This window comes from Semicossyphus pulcher, unplaced genomic scaffold (assembly GCF_022749685.1).
Source record: "Semicossyphus pulcher isolate SPU_LCO1_2020_fin unplaced genomic scaffold, fSemPul1.0.p SCAF_12, whole genome shotgun sequence".
In the NCBI taxonomy this organism is placed as follows: Eukaryota; Metazoa; Chordata; class Actinopteri; order Labriformes; family Labridae; genus Semicossyphus; species Semicossyphus pulcher.
The window spans coordinates 5,717,664-5,737,545 of NW_027211626.1; the positions used below are offsets into that span (position 1 = coordinate 5,717,664).

The 19,882-nt window shown below is 39.5% G+C and overlaps 1 protein-coding gene across 1 annotated transcript; it reads left to right on the forward strand.

The window, feature by feature from the left end:
- The first annotated feature begins 5,838 nt into the window (after positions 1-5,838).
- elovl5 (ELOVL fatty acid elongase 5) lies at positions 5,839-17,983 on the forward strand. The gene is made up of 8 exons (XM_069658126.1): positions 5,839-5,934; positions 8,291-8,355; positions 8,742-8,929; positions 12,207-12,284; positions 12,799-12,970; positions 13,438-13,562; positions 15,078-15,212; positions 15,344-17,983. The coding sequence occupies exons 2-8, from the start codon at positions 8,298-8,300 to the stop codon at positions 15,470-15,472; spliced, it is 885 nt and encodes a 294-aa protein (XP_069514227.1). The 5' UTR covers positions 5,839-5,934; positions 8,291-8,297; the 3' UTR covers positions 15,473-17,983.
- The last annotated feature ends 1,899 nt before the right edge of the window (positions 17,984-19,882 follow it).

The following is a 19,882-nucleotide window of genomic DNA, read 5'->3' on the forward strand; positions in this document are numbered from 1 at the left end:
TGCTGCACCGATCCGCCTGTCCATCTCACGATCCATTTTACCCTCACTTGTGAAGATACATAAACTCCTTCGCTTGAGGCAGAGACTCACTCCTATGAGACAGAATCCTATGGACATGCATTAATTAATGTAGAGATGTCAGAGTGAGGGGGCCGCACATGCGCCCCGAGCAGTGGGGGATTCGGTGCCTTGCTCGAGGCCACCTTGACAGAGCTCAGGAAAGGAACTGGCACCCCTCCAGCTACCAGCCCCAATTCAATGGTTATCCAGGATCACCAGCTTAGTTTTTTACATGTTTATATATGTGCTAATTTGCACTAAAGTCAACTTACATTAGTTTGTAGGTATTTGGTCATAAACCAAAATATTTTGACCTAATAACAGCGCTAGATGTCAAGTCAGAGGATCAAGATTATTTACAAATGATCCTCTGGGGATCAGGATTGGCAATGCCCAATTTCAGAGCAAGTCATCTGATAATTGTTCAATATTGTTTTGTTATTTCAGTCTGAACCAAAATAGTTCAAATAACATACAGACCAACTTTAATATCCTGAAAAGCCGGGCCGCTACTATGGCAACGGTTAACGAAAAGTCCAATGGCAAAACGTCAATTCAAAAGAAGCAAAAAAATGATTTAATCTATCCACAGTCTTATTTCAGGCCCTCAAGTAGGATGTCGAGCATAAAAAGGCTTTTAAATAAATATGGTTCTAGTTAATTACAAAAATAAACCCTTACATTTATACTTATTTTGCCTGTAATAAAAAAATATACATTTTAATAAATAAGAGCAAATACTTTTTCATCCACACGATGGCGCTATTGGACCACAGCTTTACCTTGTGTAAAGCTGCAGTGACACACAGTACAAGCTCATTGCCTCAGTTTGACCTCCAGGAGCAGATAATGATAGACAGGTACAGGCCGCCCCTGTGGAGAGATGACCTATAGTTTTGTTCTGCAGAAGACGTTAAAGCAAACAAAACCCTGGGACTCTGGAGTTGAAATGTCAGAGAATAAAATGATGTCTAACCATGAAATAGTTCACTGTAAAATTAAAAATGAGCACTTCAGAGAGGTTTGAGTTTTAGTTCTTAGTTATTCGATTAGAGGAGTAAATATGTAGCAGGTGAGTACATGTTAGTACAGCCATCTGTCCTCACTAATCCAGAGGAGAAAAAGGCTTTTTTCACAGCTGACATTTGACTCGAATAGAAAGCACAGGTGTTACTAATATCACTAATGGATCTGTTATGTTAATTTGTCCCAGTAAGCCATGACAGTGAGCCAGCATGCACAATATACGGGACCTGAAGCCAAAGCAGCTCATTGGACTACAGCCAATTAATTGTATTATTTACACCAGTGCTTTTGCTCCTGTGAGAAATCAAAATACCTTCTGTGAAAAAAAGTTATATAAGCTGTAGTGTTAAGAGGTTAACACTGTGAAAATTACAATATGACATGCAAATAAACCCTGCAGGAACACCAAGAGAAAAAAACGAGCACTCACATTTTCAAATTAAAAAATTATAGATGTTTATTTAATTTGAATCCATTATAAACTGATCACATAACACAAACTATGCTATAACAGCATAACACAAACGAGACCTCTAACCAAACTGTTGGCGCTTAAGTTGCATTGTGGGTAATGTAGGCAGCCGGTTCTCAAAAGCAGGACGAGTGTCTGGAATAATGAGGATAATATCTCCTTTTATCCTCTTTTTCCCCCCGAACTGTTCACCATTAGTGTGACAGGGTTAAAGGAGGGCGATGGCATGGAGTGGTGAAGTCGTCCCCTTACATCTTATTAATGGAGCTATCACTTTCAAATTCAATATAACTCTTTTAAAAAGAGATTAAATTAACACATGAGATTGTGCTTGCTGAAGGAAAAACTGTAGGGAAGTTAATGCTTTTTAAATGTTTCCAATAGGACAGCATCTAGTAGCCGTTCGTGGTACTACAACCTAAAACATTTCTGAAGCTGTGATAACTTGATACTCCGCAATAAACAGCCATGAAACGAGGTGACAAGCCTGCGAACATAGTGTAGCCTTCAGCAGCTAAAGAGCTAAATATTTCCCCCGTTAGTTGGTGGCGACAAAAACATGTAGCACCAAATTAATCAGATTTGAATCACAGATTTTTGGACACCAAGTTGTAAGAAATACTTGCTTGTAGTGTAGTGGATGCAAAGCTATCAGCTCACTTGAAAAATCCAGTATCACTACGCCTGCTGCAGGCCGGTTTCTCAGATGACGTGATCCATCAGCTGTTTTCTAAGAGAACATGCTGGAATTGGTAAATTGGGAGACAGCGTTTGTTGTCACAGAGGAAAATACATGTGTACGTGGTGTGAGCTTCTCTCTCTCTCCTTTCTCTCTCTGTCCGTTCTATCTCCATCTGAGGAAGTTCAGCATCAGGTTCATACAGATATCCCGTTGGATAAAAGGTAAATCTTCTTTCTCATCACTTTCATAGTCCGACATGTTTACTTCAGCGATGACACGAATCAGTCAGAATCAACATGAAACAAAGATCGACTTACCTGAGAAACTAGCCTGCCGCAGGCGTAGTGATACTCGATTTGTTGATAGAAAATAGTGCCAAAAAAAGCTTGTGTGTTGTGTGTTGTCTGCGTGTTGTTTTTGTAGGGTAAAACTTTTTGGTTTCATGACCCTGGCATCTCACCGGAACTACTTATTCTTTGTTCCGAACCGGCCAGAACTTCGACTATGGGACTCGGTGAGTGAGCGAATAGCTTTGCATCCACTACACTACAAGCAAGTATTTCATACAACTTGGTGTCCAAAAATCCGAACTATCCCTTTAATGCAGGTTTAAATCTCACAAATGACTATTTAAAATCTAAATTGGTCTGTGTGGCTTAACTCACTTCAGAGACAGGTGGTGGATGACACACAGGCCTGGTGAAGAACCTCTCCACTGAAGCCGCCCAGAGGCCACAACACCAGCCTGTGGTTGTACTGGGAGCTTCCAGGTTGGCTTGAAGAGGGTGTTCCTGAAACACAGAGAATTTCTTTTTCCCTGGATGAATAAATATTGAACTTCAAAGTACGAACATTCAGTTTATGATGTGTAACATCCAAGCTGTCCAGACTGTCCTGTCTGAGCCATAGACCTTGCATGTGACGGATGAATTTAGAAAATCAATAAGCAAAACAAACATGGAGCAGTTTTTTTTTTAAATACCAAAGAGATCAATGAGAAAGACCATGCGTGCACTAATCATTATAAGCCAGTATAATACCAATCAATCATGCAGTATTGTATGCCATCCAGGTGTCTGACAACTTCTGTGTTCAAGCTTTATTCCTAAACGTGCTGATTTATTTAACTGATCATGGAGATTATTTCTGGGATTGTCCTTTTGTTTACTGGTCATTAAGTCACCAACCCATTTTGCTCAACTCATCACTTGAATAAGTGATACCACCTTTTTTGGTTTGGAGCCCCTAAACTTCTCATTAAGGCAGGGTAAGACATGATGCTCAGGTATGTCTACCACGATCACATAGTTTGATGTGTTAGCATGCTTATTAGCTTTGTAGCTTTAACACAACAAGTACAGTTGAATGTTGTTAGTGTTTCAGGTATTTAGTCATAAATGAAAGTACTACAAAAGCACAGAAGATGGCGCTATAAGAAAAGTCATGGGATCGCCAAAGTTAAAACAATTAATTCTCTGGGGAGCATGAATAACTATACCAAGTTTCATGGTGATCTATCCCAGTGGTTCCCAACCTGGGGTCCGGGCCCCCCTTAGGGGGCGCCAAAGATTGCTGGGGGGGTGTCTGCACTGAGATTGTCAAGATTAGATTTGCACATGAACTATTAAAAAATGCATCCATACATACACACATGTATGCACAGATATATTTTTTGACAAACATTCATACATGCCTACAGAAATGCCTTCATCCACATATTTGAATTGAATTAAAAGGGGTGTTTATTATAATAACTATAGATAACTTTGATAAACTAAACAGACAAAGAACTAAAGGCTGATTGGTTATTAATTTTTGACAATAAAGATTTGGAAATAAATTACTTTATTGTTTTGGTGTACGTACTTAGATACAAGCACAGGGGCTCCAAGGAAAAAAGGTTGGGAACCACTGATCTATCCAATAGCTGTTGAGTAAACGTACAGCTTAGAAAGAAAAACCTAACTATAATCTTTTCTTAATCTAAACATAAATGAAGACAAGATAATACTTTTAATTAAGCAGGAGGAGTTTCTTATACCAACTTTAATGTATGTCTTTACCCAACCTTCTGGTTTTGCAGGTTGATCACAGAGCTTCAAGCCATCACATGTCTGAATGTCAGGTCTGAGACAATCCTGCAGTAGGAGAAGTCGGATGGGAAGGTTACACGTTATTCATGTTTCATGGATGCACTGCCAAATTCTCTAAAACAATATTAGCGACAGTTAATGGGAATGCATGACAACTGAACACTTCCTCCAAATGCACATCTGCGGCATTGCTTTGTGTGATAAAACAGCACATTTTAGAGTGGCCCTTTATTCTGAGCAGCCCAAATAACACCTGTGTAACAATCATCCTGTTTAATCAGCATCTGGTTATGCAACACCTGTTAGGTAGAAGGATAATCTCAGCAAAGAAGAAGTGCTCAGTAACACAGATTTCCTTTTGTGTGCAAAGGAAAAGTCTTAAGTCTTCTTCTATTTCAACTCTTGAAAAAGGGGGCAAAACAAAAAATGGATTATATTGTGCTTGTGTTTTTGTAGGACATAAATACAACACATTTGATCTCATTAAATATGAAACAATATAATACAATTACGGTGCTTAAAAGATTCTAATTTAATTATTCATAAAATTACCTCTATTTCTGCCATCTATTGTCAAAGGTTACATTAAGGCATCAGTAAAGCTAGTCTAATTTTAAAATAGTTTAACAATATCAGGCAAAATTTTTCCTTGTGAGTATTTTAACTTTTTTTTTTATTGAAGAAACATTTTTTTAATTCCTTTTTTTTTTACAATGTGGAATTGAGTACTTCCTCCACCATATCAGGGGTGACTCGAGGGAGGGGCATGTACCATCCCTAAAATCTAATTGGCCATCCCTGGTCCCACCCCATTATCCTCAAATATGATTGGCCATATGTCTTTACCGTGACTCTGACCAATTAAGGGTGGGACCTTATAGATCATATTATTGTTGTACAGTAGATTTGAAGCAAAATTTTGTTAAAACAATATATATTGTGTTACTTTATGCTCAGAGAGTATTTTTGTTTGTTTGTTTTTACATGTTAGGTAGTTTTCTTTCATTGTGTTGTGATTGTTAGGTCCCCTTTAAACAATTTTAAGCACTGGAATGAAAGAAAATATAAGGTAATGCATGTTAATAGTTGTTAGTAGATATGCGTAGAGGAGAAATTGTTAATTAATGCCATTCTATCACCTTTGCATATTAAGTGCCCCAATTGGGCCACCGTAGTCCATAAAAGTCAAGTCTTGCACCAGGAAGTGCATGTTTTTTGCACTGAACACATGTAGATTTAATTTCTACATAAAAACGTTTTGTTTTTTCTTAAAAAAAATTAAACACGGAAAAGTAAAAGGAAAGTAACTTCCCCCATGCTCCCCGCATACCTTCAGGCTCCACATGCTTCGGGTTAACAATTAGCGGAAAACCTTATTAAACTGCAATTACAGTGAGGTGGAGACAAACCTTCCCGTCATCTTCCTGACTCAGTATGTGGTTGCAACACACCGGGTCACCTCCTGGCTGTTACCCTCCTGCAGGGCAATAAGCCAGTCTGCGTGTTCCTCCCACTATTTTTTCCACTGAGCGACAAGGCTGCACATTGTGCTCAGACCGGCCAGCCAGCCAAGGTTACACTGACGTTTCTCTCCGCGAAAGGTAGGCAGTCCTCTCCTCTGCACACACAGCTGCACCTCATCACACACACTCAACATATTACTCTTAATAAACCGCCACAGGACGTCTGGTTGACTTAACGGTGAGGCTTTTTCCTCATTTTATCTAAAATGTTGCCGCGCGCATGGCGTCTGCACGAGCGCTGAGTTTTGGTGATGCTGAAGCGGTGACCTCTACTGTTACTGTAGCCTGGATGCGATCGACAGGATGCGATAAGTTTTTCAAAATAATGTGATTAATTGCTCTCTAGAAGTTTCGGCTATGAAATTAGTTGATGATGTAATGATGCTTCAGCGTCATCAGCTCAGCGCACATATTTTAGTCTTATCAGGACACCGGGCTGCTGTTTTTGTACCGAGCAGGACTGACCGGAAAGTGCAGTTTAGTTCACATGTGTGACCGCGATGGGAAAACTACTTTTACAAGGTGTAAAAGGTGGTGTAAAAGAGCCATAGGCTGCAGATTTATGACAATATTCCCATGCATGTGTCATTCATTGACGATAATGCGTCATCTTACCGCTGAAATATGACTTGAAACATAGCAAGTTTTCTTTGTATGACTGGTAGCTGACGGTATTTTGACTGGTGTTTTTATGGTGGGAACTTTAGATGATGCTACTTTTGCTGCTCAAAGCTGCACAAAATGTTGTTATAGGAAACTTCTGGAAAGCCACAATGAATATAAAGCTTTGGACTATTGTAAAATAGCCTTTAGTATCTATCTATCTATCTATCTATCTATACTCATATGAGGGCTGGGTATTGACTGGCAAATAAAATCCTCTACCACAGAGATTTATAATGCAAAATAGATATATATCTCGTTTTTGGCTAATCTGGCGGAATTATAATACAGGTGCATCCTCACGTTGGTACAAACAGCATGTAAAAATCCAATATGGCTGAAAGAAGTCCTGCCAATTTATTAGCAATGCTAACCCACATTTGCCTCATACATATAATCAGAGTTTAAATAAAGAGCTACTTTGGTAAAAACTAAATCTCTAATGGAGGATATATTTATGTTGTTTACTGTCACATGGCCCTAACCTGATCCTTCCAGTTTACTAGCCTGCTTGAATAAATCTGAGTCATTGTGTAAGTCTAGAATGATGCACTACTCTTTTTAGAGAGATTGATTGTTTAGACGTATTCTGCAGCATTAAGCTAACAATGACTCTCTGACTGGCTGCTAACACGCTGTCCTGTTTAGGCTCACCAGGCTCTGGTTTAGGCCTCACAGATTATCATGTTCTGATGCAGCCTAATGCATCTCTGATAATCAGAGCGTGGATATTACCTCGCTAATGTTGATCAGAATAAGCCTTATTTTGTTCCCGCAGAGTGAAAGTGATTATGGGCAGATGCAGTAATCAGTAATTAGCTTTTTGTTGCCTGGGCAGCAGTTCAGAGTATTGATTATCTGTGCAGAAAATTCTTTGTTTAATGGGATGAATGTGTTTACAATGAAACTGGGAAATAAGTAACCAAAGTTTATTCTTGTTAAACTGTGTTTTTATTTCCCTTATTCATGCTCTAATGTGACCAGAGCCTAAAGACTGTAACCCAAAATCAGAACTATTATGATAAGATCTCTGGTTTTGTTCAGGAATGTGTCTCTTTGTTGGAGGTGTACATGGCCCTTCATCAAATATTGTATCACATCTAAAGGAGGCGTTACGTAAGCAGGTCTACACAGACCAGATTAGAGTGCTCATGTTATGTCTGCAGCTGTAGACGCAGGTGTAGAGGCTGTCCAGTGGTGCAGAAGTCTGTGACGTAATTGGACTAAATTGAATGTATAGCTCGTAAACACGTCAGGGGAAATAAGGAACGCAGTCATACTGTTACTTCTGTGGCGTGAGGGGGCAGTTTGTGCAAAACTTGTGTGACCTGAAGTGATGCATCAGGAGCTTGCAACCAATATAAAGACCTGCAGGACTGTGCAAACATCCCTAAGGTGATAAAGAATAAAGGCTGTGTGCCTGAGAACTTTGAGGTTTACAGTAAGAAAATCTACTGCAGGGAATTGCACAGCTTTAACTCTGCGGAGCGAGCAATGTTTGTCACAGCTTAATGCTTGATGTGAAAAAAACAAAACAGGACTTTGCAGTTTAACATGTTCAGAGTACTTCCTGCAGTTTGATGATATGGTGTGTTTGCAGGAGGAGGAGAAACCGGCTTAACAACAGACCCTTTTTTTTTTTTCATTGCACTGACTTGTGACGTGAAGCTGAGCGATAACTCTGATTTTGTTTTTTCTCCCCGAGGCCAAAAACAGATTCATGCTGGTGTACATTGTTGGGAAAAGCTTTCATTTTGTGTTTTGTTTTTAGGTGACAAATGGAGACCTTCAATCATAAACTGAACACTTACATAGAGTCATGGATGGGTCCAAGAGGTAAGTTTATATTGTCATTTTAGTAGGTGATAAACAAGATGCTGCTCTTGTGTTAAATGTGTTCTGCTGCCAAAATGTTGCAAAAAACGATAAACTCTTGCAAAAGCACAGCAGAGCACTGAAGTGATGGTGAAGGTAAACATTACTTAAGACCTTTCACCCAAGTGTTTCATTACATGCTGTACTCTTGCATGGACTTGCACAATGATTCTGCAAGAGGTTTTCCACCTTCATGTTGGTAACCGTTGTAGGTGGTGAGCAAACATTCCTCAGAGTGCACTGCTGCTCTATTTCACCATTCAACAAAGCCTCCTCACGGTCCTCCCCTTGATCTATATGTTGTAACCTGCCTCTGTAAAACTATCCTGTATTTCTTCATATTTCAGATCAGCGTGTGCAGGGATGGCTGCTGCTCGACAACTACCCTCCTACTTTTGCACTCACAGTCATGTACCTTCTGATCGTGTGGATGGGGCCCAAGTACATGAAACACAGGCAGCCGTACTCCTGCAGAGGCCTCCTGGTGCTCTACAATCTGGGCCTCACACTCTTGTCCTTCTACATGTTCTATGAGGTAAACAGACTGCAGACTTAGAGATGTGTTGAAGTAGGTCAAGGAGAGACTTTAAAGAAACCAGAGCTGCACAGGCACGTAAACACTAATATGAGAATATGAAAAGATGTATGTATGCTTGCTGAATGAAAGGTATGCTGAACTGCTGAATGAGTGATACCACTCTCATGCATATATGTTATAGATGGAGCCACAGCCTGTTAGCATAGCTTAGCATTAAGACTTGAAGCAGTGGGAAACGGCTAGCCTGGTTGTGTCTAAAGTAACAAAATCCCAATGCCATCACCTCTAAAGCTGGCCAGTTTGCAAGGCTTAAATCTGTTTGTTTTTTTGGGAGGGGTGGGGTTATGTGCCACATTTGTTCTTGGCTCGACTTAAATTAGGTAAGATCGATACAACTTTCACTCTTGATTTTCCTCGCTGACGGGCGCTTTCCTTTTTAGACTGTTTGCTTCATCTGAGCGTCAAGTTTGTTTCTTTTTCTTTGCATTTTCACTTCTTTTTGAAGTTGTATCTGTAGTCATCCATCTTTTCTTTGTTTGTTCAGCCATAGTAGATTACTGTTTACTCGCAACACTTGCAGAGAGCGGAAAAGCAGCCGCTTAGCTCCGCCTACCCTCTCTGGCAGACCAACCACTGCTGGGTGATGGAAAACGCGTCACTAACTGGGCGCTGCTTGTGCTTTCTATGCCGCCACAAACACCCAGTCTGTGTAACTTCAAATGCAAAGGCTTTCATCAGTGGGCCATAGGCTCAATCATCATTGTGTTAGCTCATTCGGCGATAAATATTGACTTAACAGACATTTATTTAAATGAAAATCTTCAAGATTATCACTTTCAGTTATCTTAGCATAAAGAAGAAGACACCAAAAAATAAAACCAGAACTTGTTTTGACGGTTTCAGTCTTTGTGCTAAGCTAAGCTAACTGGCTTCTTGTTCAAGCCTTATATTTACCATACAGAACATGAGAGTGGTATCGATTTCTGGCAAAACAAAAAAACGAGTGTATTCCTCAAATTGTCAGACTGTTCCTTTTTAAATATCAAGCTAAAGTCCAGCAGTTAGCTTAGCTTAGCTTTGCTTAAAGACAGGAACCAAGGGGAAACAGCTAGCCTGGCCCTGTCCACAGGTAAAATATCTTTCTCAGATATCTGGCTTATCTAGATCGTCTGTCTGTCTATGCTATGCTATGCTTAGCTAACATAGCTGTCATATTAAGCAGACATGCATGCGAGTCTTCTCATCTAACACTCAGCAAAGACTGGATAAGTGTGCTTCCCGAAACTGTTGACTCGGATCAGAGGGGGGCTTGTGGATACTGGCAAGACACAATGCTATCAGGGAGTGAGAGGGACACAGCTGGACGCTGACAGGCTCATTGTTTCAGCTAACAAATCCTTCCAAGACATCCGCACAGCCCTCAATTGTTTGCTGGAAAACTTCTTTTAATAAACAGCTAGCTAACAAAATGTAATTGATAGAGGCGCAGATGTAAAACAAACCTGGAATATCATTCTTCTTTGGCATGGTTGCTGAGTCCGGGCTGAATTTCCAACCATTAGTGCCATTACAGTGATTGATGCTGTTTTTGTGTACCTGTGAGTAGGTAGTAAGCTTTTTGTGTCTGAATTATCTGCACTCTGCTCTCCATCCAGCTGGCAGAATAAGCTTCTTGTCTGTCTGTCTGTCTGCATTGCGTAAGGCCCCCGTGGACGGTCGGCTGTGCGGTGAACTTTTGGCAGTCCAAAATCAATGTCACCAAAACTGCCCTGTACTTTGACGTGATTAAAGTACAGGGCAGTTCAGTTCTTGTCAACTTTCCAGGGCACAGAGGCTCATCACATAATGATTGTGATAAATTTTGTTTGTTTAGAGGCTGAATAATGCTGCTGTAGGTTTGAAGACCGGAGACGCATCAAGTTATGGGGCCGTTAATGTCTGTAAGGTTTAATCACTCAATGCTAAAAAACCTCAATTCATTCTGTCCCTGGTTCTTAACTGGTGGCAGTTTCTTGGCTCTGTTTGTTAGTAAAGCCTTATACAGCAGCAGATAAGACTGGAGATCTATATTGATTTGCTGAATCAGCATTAAAACAGGCTATCGGCGTGCATTTGAATATTTATTTTACAAAGGGGAAACAAATTTCTGTATTTCTCTCAGTGAGTTGTTCTGTGTCTTTAGTAGCTTTTGTCAAGTCTGAAATTTTACCCATGATCTTCTCAACTTGGACTTTTGTACTATATGAATTTTAAAACAGGAAGACTGTTTTAAAATGTAGTTAAATGTAGGCGTAAGAGAAGCAGGGATGGTCTAAGTATGGATGCTATCCTTACTTTAAATTTATCCAATATACACTTCTTCCTATTCTTTTGGCCTTTTGTGCCTTTATCACATACATCACATAACAAGCAGTTTGATATTGAACATAAAAATTAGGATATCTCAAAGTTTACTGCATAAATTTAAGAAATTATTTACAAATTTGTCTCTTACAGGTTATATAGAAAACACACACGTACTGTATTCAGTATCAATTCTAAAAGAACACAATTCTTAACTAATAGTTTACATGCAAAGATTTTTTTTGTTTTTTATTGTTGGAGGCAAATGTTAACTCCTTTGCTCAGATTTGTGTTTTTCATATTAGATGATCTGAACAGAACACAAAGCTGAGGCAGAGACACAGTGAAAAGTCCCGGTGATGTCGTCCTCTATATTAGCACTAGAATGCCTCTTATCCAATCGGATACAACTAACTGTTGTATATTGAATCATAACCTATAACTCGATTCATATTGCCAGATTCTTGCCGCGCACAGCCCTAAGTTTAAACAGTCATTCCCGTACTTGCACTTGTCTTAATTCATCTGTGTTTAAAGTACTTTAAAAGCATTGGATGAATCAGCTTCCATTACACTCTGTGATAACATCATCTTCTAAGATTACCTTTGAACATCAGATCAAACATTATATTTCAGTGGCAGGGGGAGCTCATCGCGTAGATCAAATGTTTGCCACCACCGTCAGCAGCTATAGATCGGTCACCTCAACCTGGCAGCAAACGGATATGGGTCAAAAACCTCGTTATCTGATGTGCTATCTGTCTGTGCATCTGTTTGCATCTGTGGTTATCACTTGTAGTGACACTTCATGTCGGTTTCACTTTTCCATTCGTGCATTGTAGTGTCACATTACAGTGAGTGATGCTTGTGTATCCAGGGATTTAAAAAAAAAAAAGCTATTAATTATTTATCTTAATGTCTTTTTCCGCAGCTCGTTGTAGCTGTGTGGCACGGTGGATACAACTTCTACTGCCAGGACACTCGCAGTGCACAGGAGGCGGATCAGAAGGTGAGTCGGATTTACAACCTGCAACCTTTTAATCTTTATTTTATGGGAGTTCATTTTCATTTGATCCCATTTACTGAAGTTGTTTCGTCACAATTCCCATTCTGGGTATGATAAAGCAGGGGGAATAGCAGGCTAGAACATATATATAACATTGTGCAAAATGTTTGTTTTTCCTCTCAAATCTACTATTCTGATTTCTGCGAGAGTACCTATAAATCCCAGCCGATAAGCTGCAGAGACAGAGTCAATTTAATCCGACTCATGTCATCACGATGACTCTCTTCAGCTGTGCAGCGAAGGTGAAAACAAGGCTCACAGTGAAATCTGCACAGCTCTGCAGTTCTGCACTGATTAAATGAAATGTTTTATCCATGTGTCACTGCTGGAGATAAACTGCTTTATGCTTCACGCTGAACTTTCAGGGACAAACTGCTTATTACCATGTGTGATAAATAAATAGGATTTGTTTTATTTACATCTATAACCATTGTTGTTTTCCTGCGTCTCCTCTCAGATCATAAATGTCCTGTGGTGGTACTACTTCTCCAAGCTCATCGAGTTCATGGACACCTTTTTCTTCATTCTACGAAAGAATAACCACCAGATCACCTTTCTTCACATCTACCACCACGCCACTATGCTGAACATCTGGTGGTTCGTTATGAACTGGGTACCCTGCGGCCACTGTGAGTGTTTTAACGCGACTTTGCCCTCCAGTGACTCAAATCTTTCCAGTTACCACATTTACTGTTCGGCCTCAAAGTGAGCTTAATAATTCAAGGGCTCTAATGTTAAACCCATTAGCTCTAAAAACAGCCTGTTTCCCTTCAAAGCCTTAAAGGACACAAGTGACACTTAGACCTGAGCTTGGCCGAACTTTGTAACTTGTTGTTTTCTATTATTGAAACGAAGGTGCCACTTTTATTAGCTCCTCAAACTGCTAAACAATACTGATCTATTAACGTTTTATAATTTATGAGATAATTCAATACAGTTAATGGCTTCTATAGATTTTTACTTTGGCTGCTTCTCCAAGCAGAGCAGACTAATGAAACGTCTGCTGCACTCCTGAATGCGACTCACTTTCCACTCTGACTATTCATGCTCGCCATAGATGAATCACTTCCTGTTCCTCTGTTCTGTCTCTCGTCAGCGTACTTTGGTGCCTCTCTAAACAGCTTCATCCATGTGGTGATGTATTCTTACTACGGCCTCTCAGCCATCCCAGCCATGCGGCCGTACCTCTGGTGGAAGAAGTACATCACGCAGTTGCAGCTGGTGGGTTCATCCTGTTTATTTCCAGTGGTGGAGGAAGCATTCAGATCATTTACTTAAGTAGAAGTAGCAATAATACACTGTTAAAAAAAATGTGTCAGTGTGGGAAAGTTTTACTTTGCAAGAAAAATTTAAGGTGACATTGTTTTAGAAAATACAGTACTTGCAAATGCATTGAAAATAGGTGGAGTATTCTCTTGGCACCATCAGGTTTTTTCACTTGCATGTCATCAAATCAACGACCTAATTGCAGACTCAAATGACTTGACAAGAAGGAGATCTTGTGCACCGAACTATGTATATTTTAGAAGCAATTGTTCTGTATGAAAACTAAATCAAATAAATAGTAGTAGTGGAATAAAACATTACAACCTTTTACTCCACTGTGCTACGTCATATTTATCTGAAGTAAATATGAAGTAACAAAATAATAACGAGTAGGTCAAAGCCTAGTAGGTGGCTGACCGCATCAGGTCAGTGTGCGCTTTTATGGGCAGTGTGTTACAAGGACTGTCCTTATGAGGCTGATGTCAACCTGTTTGAAAGCAGGTGTGTGCTGCAAACGTAGGTTAGGACAGCGGATGAACAGCGGAGGAGCAGCCCCGCCTACTCCCTGAACAAAGTATCCAGAGCCGTATAGACAGAGAGTCGCGTCAGTGGAGGTCCAATATGCTCCATGATCTGCAAATGGGATGTCGCGACTCTCTCTCTACGGCTCTGAAAGTTCAGTCAGTCACTCAGTCAGATTGCAGACTACAGACCCATGTGTCGGGCTGCCCCCGACGGTCAGCCAATAACCTGGAAAATTGGTGCAAATAACTCAAAACTGCACTGAAGTACAGTACTTAAAGCCCCTGTGAGGAGTTTTTCGCTGGTTATAAAACCAACCGAAATTCATTCTGATTACCGTATTTGACCTACAAAAGCAAACCAGACCATCAGGGACAAGATTGATTATTTCTGTATAGTTATTTTTAAATGCCTGAAACCACTGGCGGGGGGTAGGTGTCAGATGAAGTGATTAACTGCACGCTGCCTTTGTTTACATTTTCCAGGGCAAAAATTTAAAGTGAGTGATACACATGACTGTTAAAGAAAGCAGCAGCACTACTACTACAAAAGCAGCAAAGAGATAAGAGTTACGGCTTTGTCCACAGGGGGCGCCAAAATCATCCCAAACCAAAAATTCCTCACAGGAGCTTTAAGTAAATGTAATTTACATGTTTCTTCTCTTTTTCGTCTCTTATTTCACATATTTTCCTTTTTTAAATTTAAGATGTGTAAATATTATTTGAATTAAAATGTATTTGACCTTTTACATACAGGAACTAATGTTGCTCTTTAGTGCATGTTCTTGGACTATCTCCCTCAGCAGTCTCTGTAGCTTTAAGACAGGGTAGATGTTTACCGTCAATCTGAGATATTTTCAGCTCTGGATCAGTATTGGCCTTCTATAGGCTCTCTGTGTCACCTTCTCACTGTGTATACGTCTGCATGTGTGTCATGTTTCCTCCACAGATCCAGTTCTTTCTAACCATGTCCCAGACGTTGTGTGCAGTCGTGTGGCCGTGTGACTTCCCTAGGGGATGGCTGTACTTCCAAATAAGCTACATGGTCACGCTCATTTTCCTTTTCTCAAACTTCTACATTCAGGTCGGTTTGAGGACAAGTCCGAGTATATTTCCTTATTGCCTTTTAAATAGACATTCAGTAACATTAAAACCATATAAACATTATTGTTTTAACTTTATGTGTAATCACCTGCCTCCCTTTCTCTCACACAGACTTACAGGAAGCACACTGTTTCTCTAAAGAAGGAGCACGAGAACGGCTCTCCTGCATCAACAAACGGACATGCAAACGGGACGCTGTCTTCGGAGCACTCTGCGTACAAGAAACTGAGGATGGATTGACATCTGAGAGACCGTCGCCCTGTTCACACTGTAGCGTGTTAGCTAATGCTGCTAGGAGGAGTATGTATCTTCTTATCTAGATTAGTCTTGCACTCACTGGAGATGAAATAAGCCATAGCCACATGTATCCAGAGACTTTCCATGTTTTTGCACACGTTCCTCCTTATGGTGTTGAATGAGTGAATTAATATAGTTACAAAAGAAGAGTATTGTAGTATGGTTGACACTGCACAATATTCCGCGCCCTCTGGAGGAAACTCCCTCCCAAAGCTAAAAACTTTTTCTCGCTACCAGCAAAAAAACACACATTTTGAATCATTCATTGATGCTTTAGACTCGGAAGGTCCAGGATGAAAGCTGTGCGTGTGTGTGTGTGTGTGTGTGTGTGTGTGTGTGGCAGCTGAAGGTTTCATCACACCTACCAAGCTAAGGGACAATTACAATAACTCAGTGCTTACTATGATCCTTAATGTGTAACTAGAGCATGCATCTTGCACCTGACTGATCTTACTCCTGCCTCTGCTGTTGCATAATCCTAAATTCTGCCCTATCTAGTACTGTTATGCATATTTATTGGCAGGTTGTTACAGCTGAAGTTGCATTTTGCTGTGTTTTTGCAGAGCAGGGTCTCCAATTTGGAATATGTAGCCATCTAACCAAAGCTTAGCGCACTATATTTATATTAAATCCAGGTTAAGACACCAGGCTAAAGGGCAGTTGTGTTTTATGAGCACAATATAAACTCATTTCCTCTTAACATCCCTCATGTTAAAAAAAATATGTTTTTCCTTTCACACTGGTATATCTACTGTAGCTTAGTCCAGTAAATGCAACAATGACTTGAATAAATTAAATTATTGAATACCAAATATTGGTAATATTTAGGTATTAATATTATGTGAATATATATATATTTTAGTGGTAAAATGCTATATTCATTCAAAGTTGACTATATAGTTGAGAATTAGAGTTAAACAGCAGATAAGAAAATAATCTCGCCGCAAGGTCCATTGAGTAAATGCTCTGGAGCTTTTAATTGTCTCATGACCTTCCTTTACATCTAGATTTGTTTCTAGTTGATGCAACTGTAGACATCTAAAATTCCTGTAAGATCATGTCAAACCATCCAAATCTCAAGAACCACTACTAAATTGACCTTGTGGTAGTTTACTTTGTCCAGTAATATATACAGTAGTTATTATTTAATAGTGAGTCTTTACATAAACAGGGTGCCTTCTGGACCAGTTGTTTTTTTTTGTACAATATGCAGATTCATGTGGGCTAATACTGTATGTGTATACCTTCCTGTTCAAACCTTGTGCCTGCTTTATGTTTCTGTTTTTGGAGTTTCACAATTGACATGGAGCCTACTAAACAAAATAGTGATGTTTATTTATAATGAAGGAATACTTGGGAAACATTTTTATTTGCTTTTTTGCGGAGAGTTAGACGAGAAGATCGATACCATTCTCTTATATGTGCGCTTAATATACGGCTACAGCTAGCTAGCTAACATTAGCATGACGACTGGAAACAGGGTGAAACTGGTGTTAGAGCCAGGCTTGCTGTTTAACCCTAACACCTATTTTAGATCCTATTGGATTGGAGTGAAGCTAGCTTTTACCCCTTGTTTCCAGTCTTTATGCTAAGGTACGCTAGTCAGGTGCTGGCTGTGGGGTCATATTTAGCGTGTGGATGTTAAAGTGGTGTACGTTTTCTCATCTGTTTGCAAGACAGCAAATAAGGATACTTCTAAAAACATTCAATTATAGTCTTTAAGCATTTCCCAAAAATGTTGTTCCTGGACACATGAACATGTTTAATTAAGACTTTATTTGGTCGAAAAAGAAGGTTGTAGTGAACGATTTGTTCCTTAGTTTACACCTTTGTTATTTTCTTTACACTGTTGTCAGGGGTGTACACAGTAGCTGATAAAGCAAAGGTACAACGTTTGACTTATGAACTCTCGCTGTGAAGCACCGCTGTGCTTCTCCACCACGCTGATTCATTTTAATGAGGGACTGTGTGGCCTTAACCACTGAATGAGCATGCCATGTTGCTCAGATGTATAGGTGACCTAGATTCACATCCACTGCATTAGAAAATGTTGTTAAAATCTGAATAATACATGCAAAGGTCACATTTTCTCTGCATGATGAATTCGGTCCAGATATTTGCTGATAACACATGCATGAAGCATATCTACTCAGATATACAATTATAGGCTCGTTGTTTTTCAACTTATTTATGCCGTCCTTGTTATGGTTCCTCATGTGTGTAAGGTGTGTGTAAGGCGCTGAAGATAACAGGGTTTATATATTTTAGGGCAGGATAAGTATTATATTGCGCCCTATTAAATATAGGCCAAGGAAGAATACATGTATGTAATAACATACATTTTATAAACTGTTAAAAGAGATATATTTTCAGAAATCTGGGGTAAGTCTGGGTTAACATGTTGTGACTCATGCTTTACTCGCTGTAACACAATAAAGACAAACTTGCAAACTTGCTTGTTTCAATTACAGATGTTTTCCTTCCACAAAAACGATATAAGCTAAATGCTACACATGTTTCTTAAAGAAAATATTTGTAAAGTAACACTTCATTGAGCCTTATTGCTATTTTAAACTTTACTCTATTTAATTGCCTGTGAAAACATTTTTAGCCATGCTAGCTGCTCCATTGGTGGTTAATTTGTCGGTTGGTTTAGCGCTAATTAGCACACGTTAGCATGCTAACACACTAAGCTAACATGACAAACATACCTACTAAACATGAGCTTGTTAGCATGCTAACATTAGCGTTTAGCTCAAAGTGAAGCATGGTTGTTTTTAAGTTAAAACTGGAACTACTAAACGAAAAATACTACAATAACAAGCAGCCTATGTTTTTATTAAGTAAGTATAGAAGGTTTTTGAACGACAGTGTGGACAGATATTTTGTAAGAAGTTATTAAGCAATGCAGAAATTCCACCTTAAATACTTTTAGGTGATTAATCACTTTATTTGATTTAAAAAAAAATCTATTTAACTACACTTCATTGTGCATAGGCTACTTTTTGACTGCTAGTTATGTACATAAATTAAAATTATGGTATGTGAATGTTAACGAAAATATTGTAGAGCCCATTCCTACTGGTGTTACTTTAAAGTTAGCTATTTATGATCTAATAAAATTCAGTAGAAAAGTTGTTGTATTCTGTTTCTTCATGTTGTAGCGATAAACTAACCAGATAAGATATATAAATATGTATATAAGGTAAAAGTAATTACTGGACAGATGCTTCTCAAATGTAATCATTTGATTTTCAGCCAGTCAAGCCAGTTACATTTAATATTAAATATAGTAATTAACTTCCAGAGGCTTGTTCCTATAATTGTTTGTACTACAATGTCTGGTTCATGTAGCTACTGGTTTGGTAATGTTTTCCTGACAGATCAAATTCATACTTGGCAGGTGCTTGCTCTGAGTCTCTGAGTAAAGGTGATGTGAGCAAACATGTTTGACTTCAGAGATAGGATATGGCTCATGCCTGAAGAATTATTGCCAGTCATGTGAGTAATGGGTCAATCTGAGTGTAAACTGAAATAAGTACACCTGGTATAGTCTGATATAGTAAGGGTATAGGATCAGGGAAATGATGCTTAGCATACTGGATGACACAAAACAAGATACCACGTCCAAGAAAGGAGCAAGAAACAGAAGAAGAGTGGGAATATGCTTATAAAAATCTGACTGCTGCTCTGATTAAGGGCCTTTTTACGCTCTTTCCCTCAGTCTTAATATCTAGCCAGGGATGTATGTTTGAGACAGCAGCCCACCTTTACCCCTCCACGTCCTTTCCACTCAAGTGTTATCACCCTTAGTTGTTCCTCCTCCTCCTCTTCCTCATCAGAACTGTGTGCATGCTGTGTGTCACACAGAGCTCGCATTTGGCGGACAGACAGAGCAACTATTTGTGAGCTTTGGTGGCGTGTCTGCCGGCTAACAATGCCTTACTCACTGATTTTCAGAGGCAATGGCCCGAGGGAGTCACAGAGGGCGGGGTGATGGTGTCGAGGGTTCTCCCTAAAAAAGCAGCACCATTAGCATCTGTCTGTTTACTCAATTCTACACAAATGATGTGCCGGACAGCTACTAATGTGTCCTTAGTATGAGTGTGCATCTTAAGCAGGCCTCCTATTTTTTCCCCCCCAATCCATGTGTCGATCCAGTTTCCTGTCTGATGTGCTGTTGTTCTGAGATCTTCTTGTGCATATGTACTGTCTTGATAGGTATGGATGGCCTTTAGCAAATATGTCAGGCTAACAGGCTTTACATGTAAAGCAACAAAAAAGTATGATTATAGGAAAACCATGTGTTAAAATGTGTTGACTTGGCCTCCAAATTCCCCAGATCCCAATCCA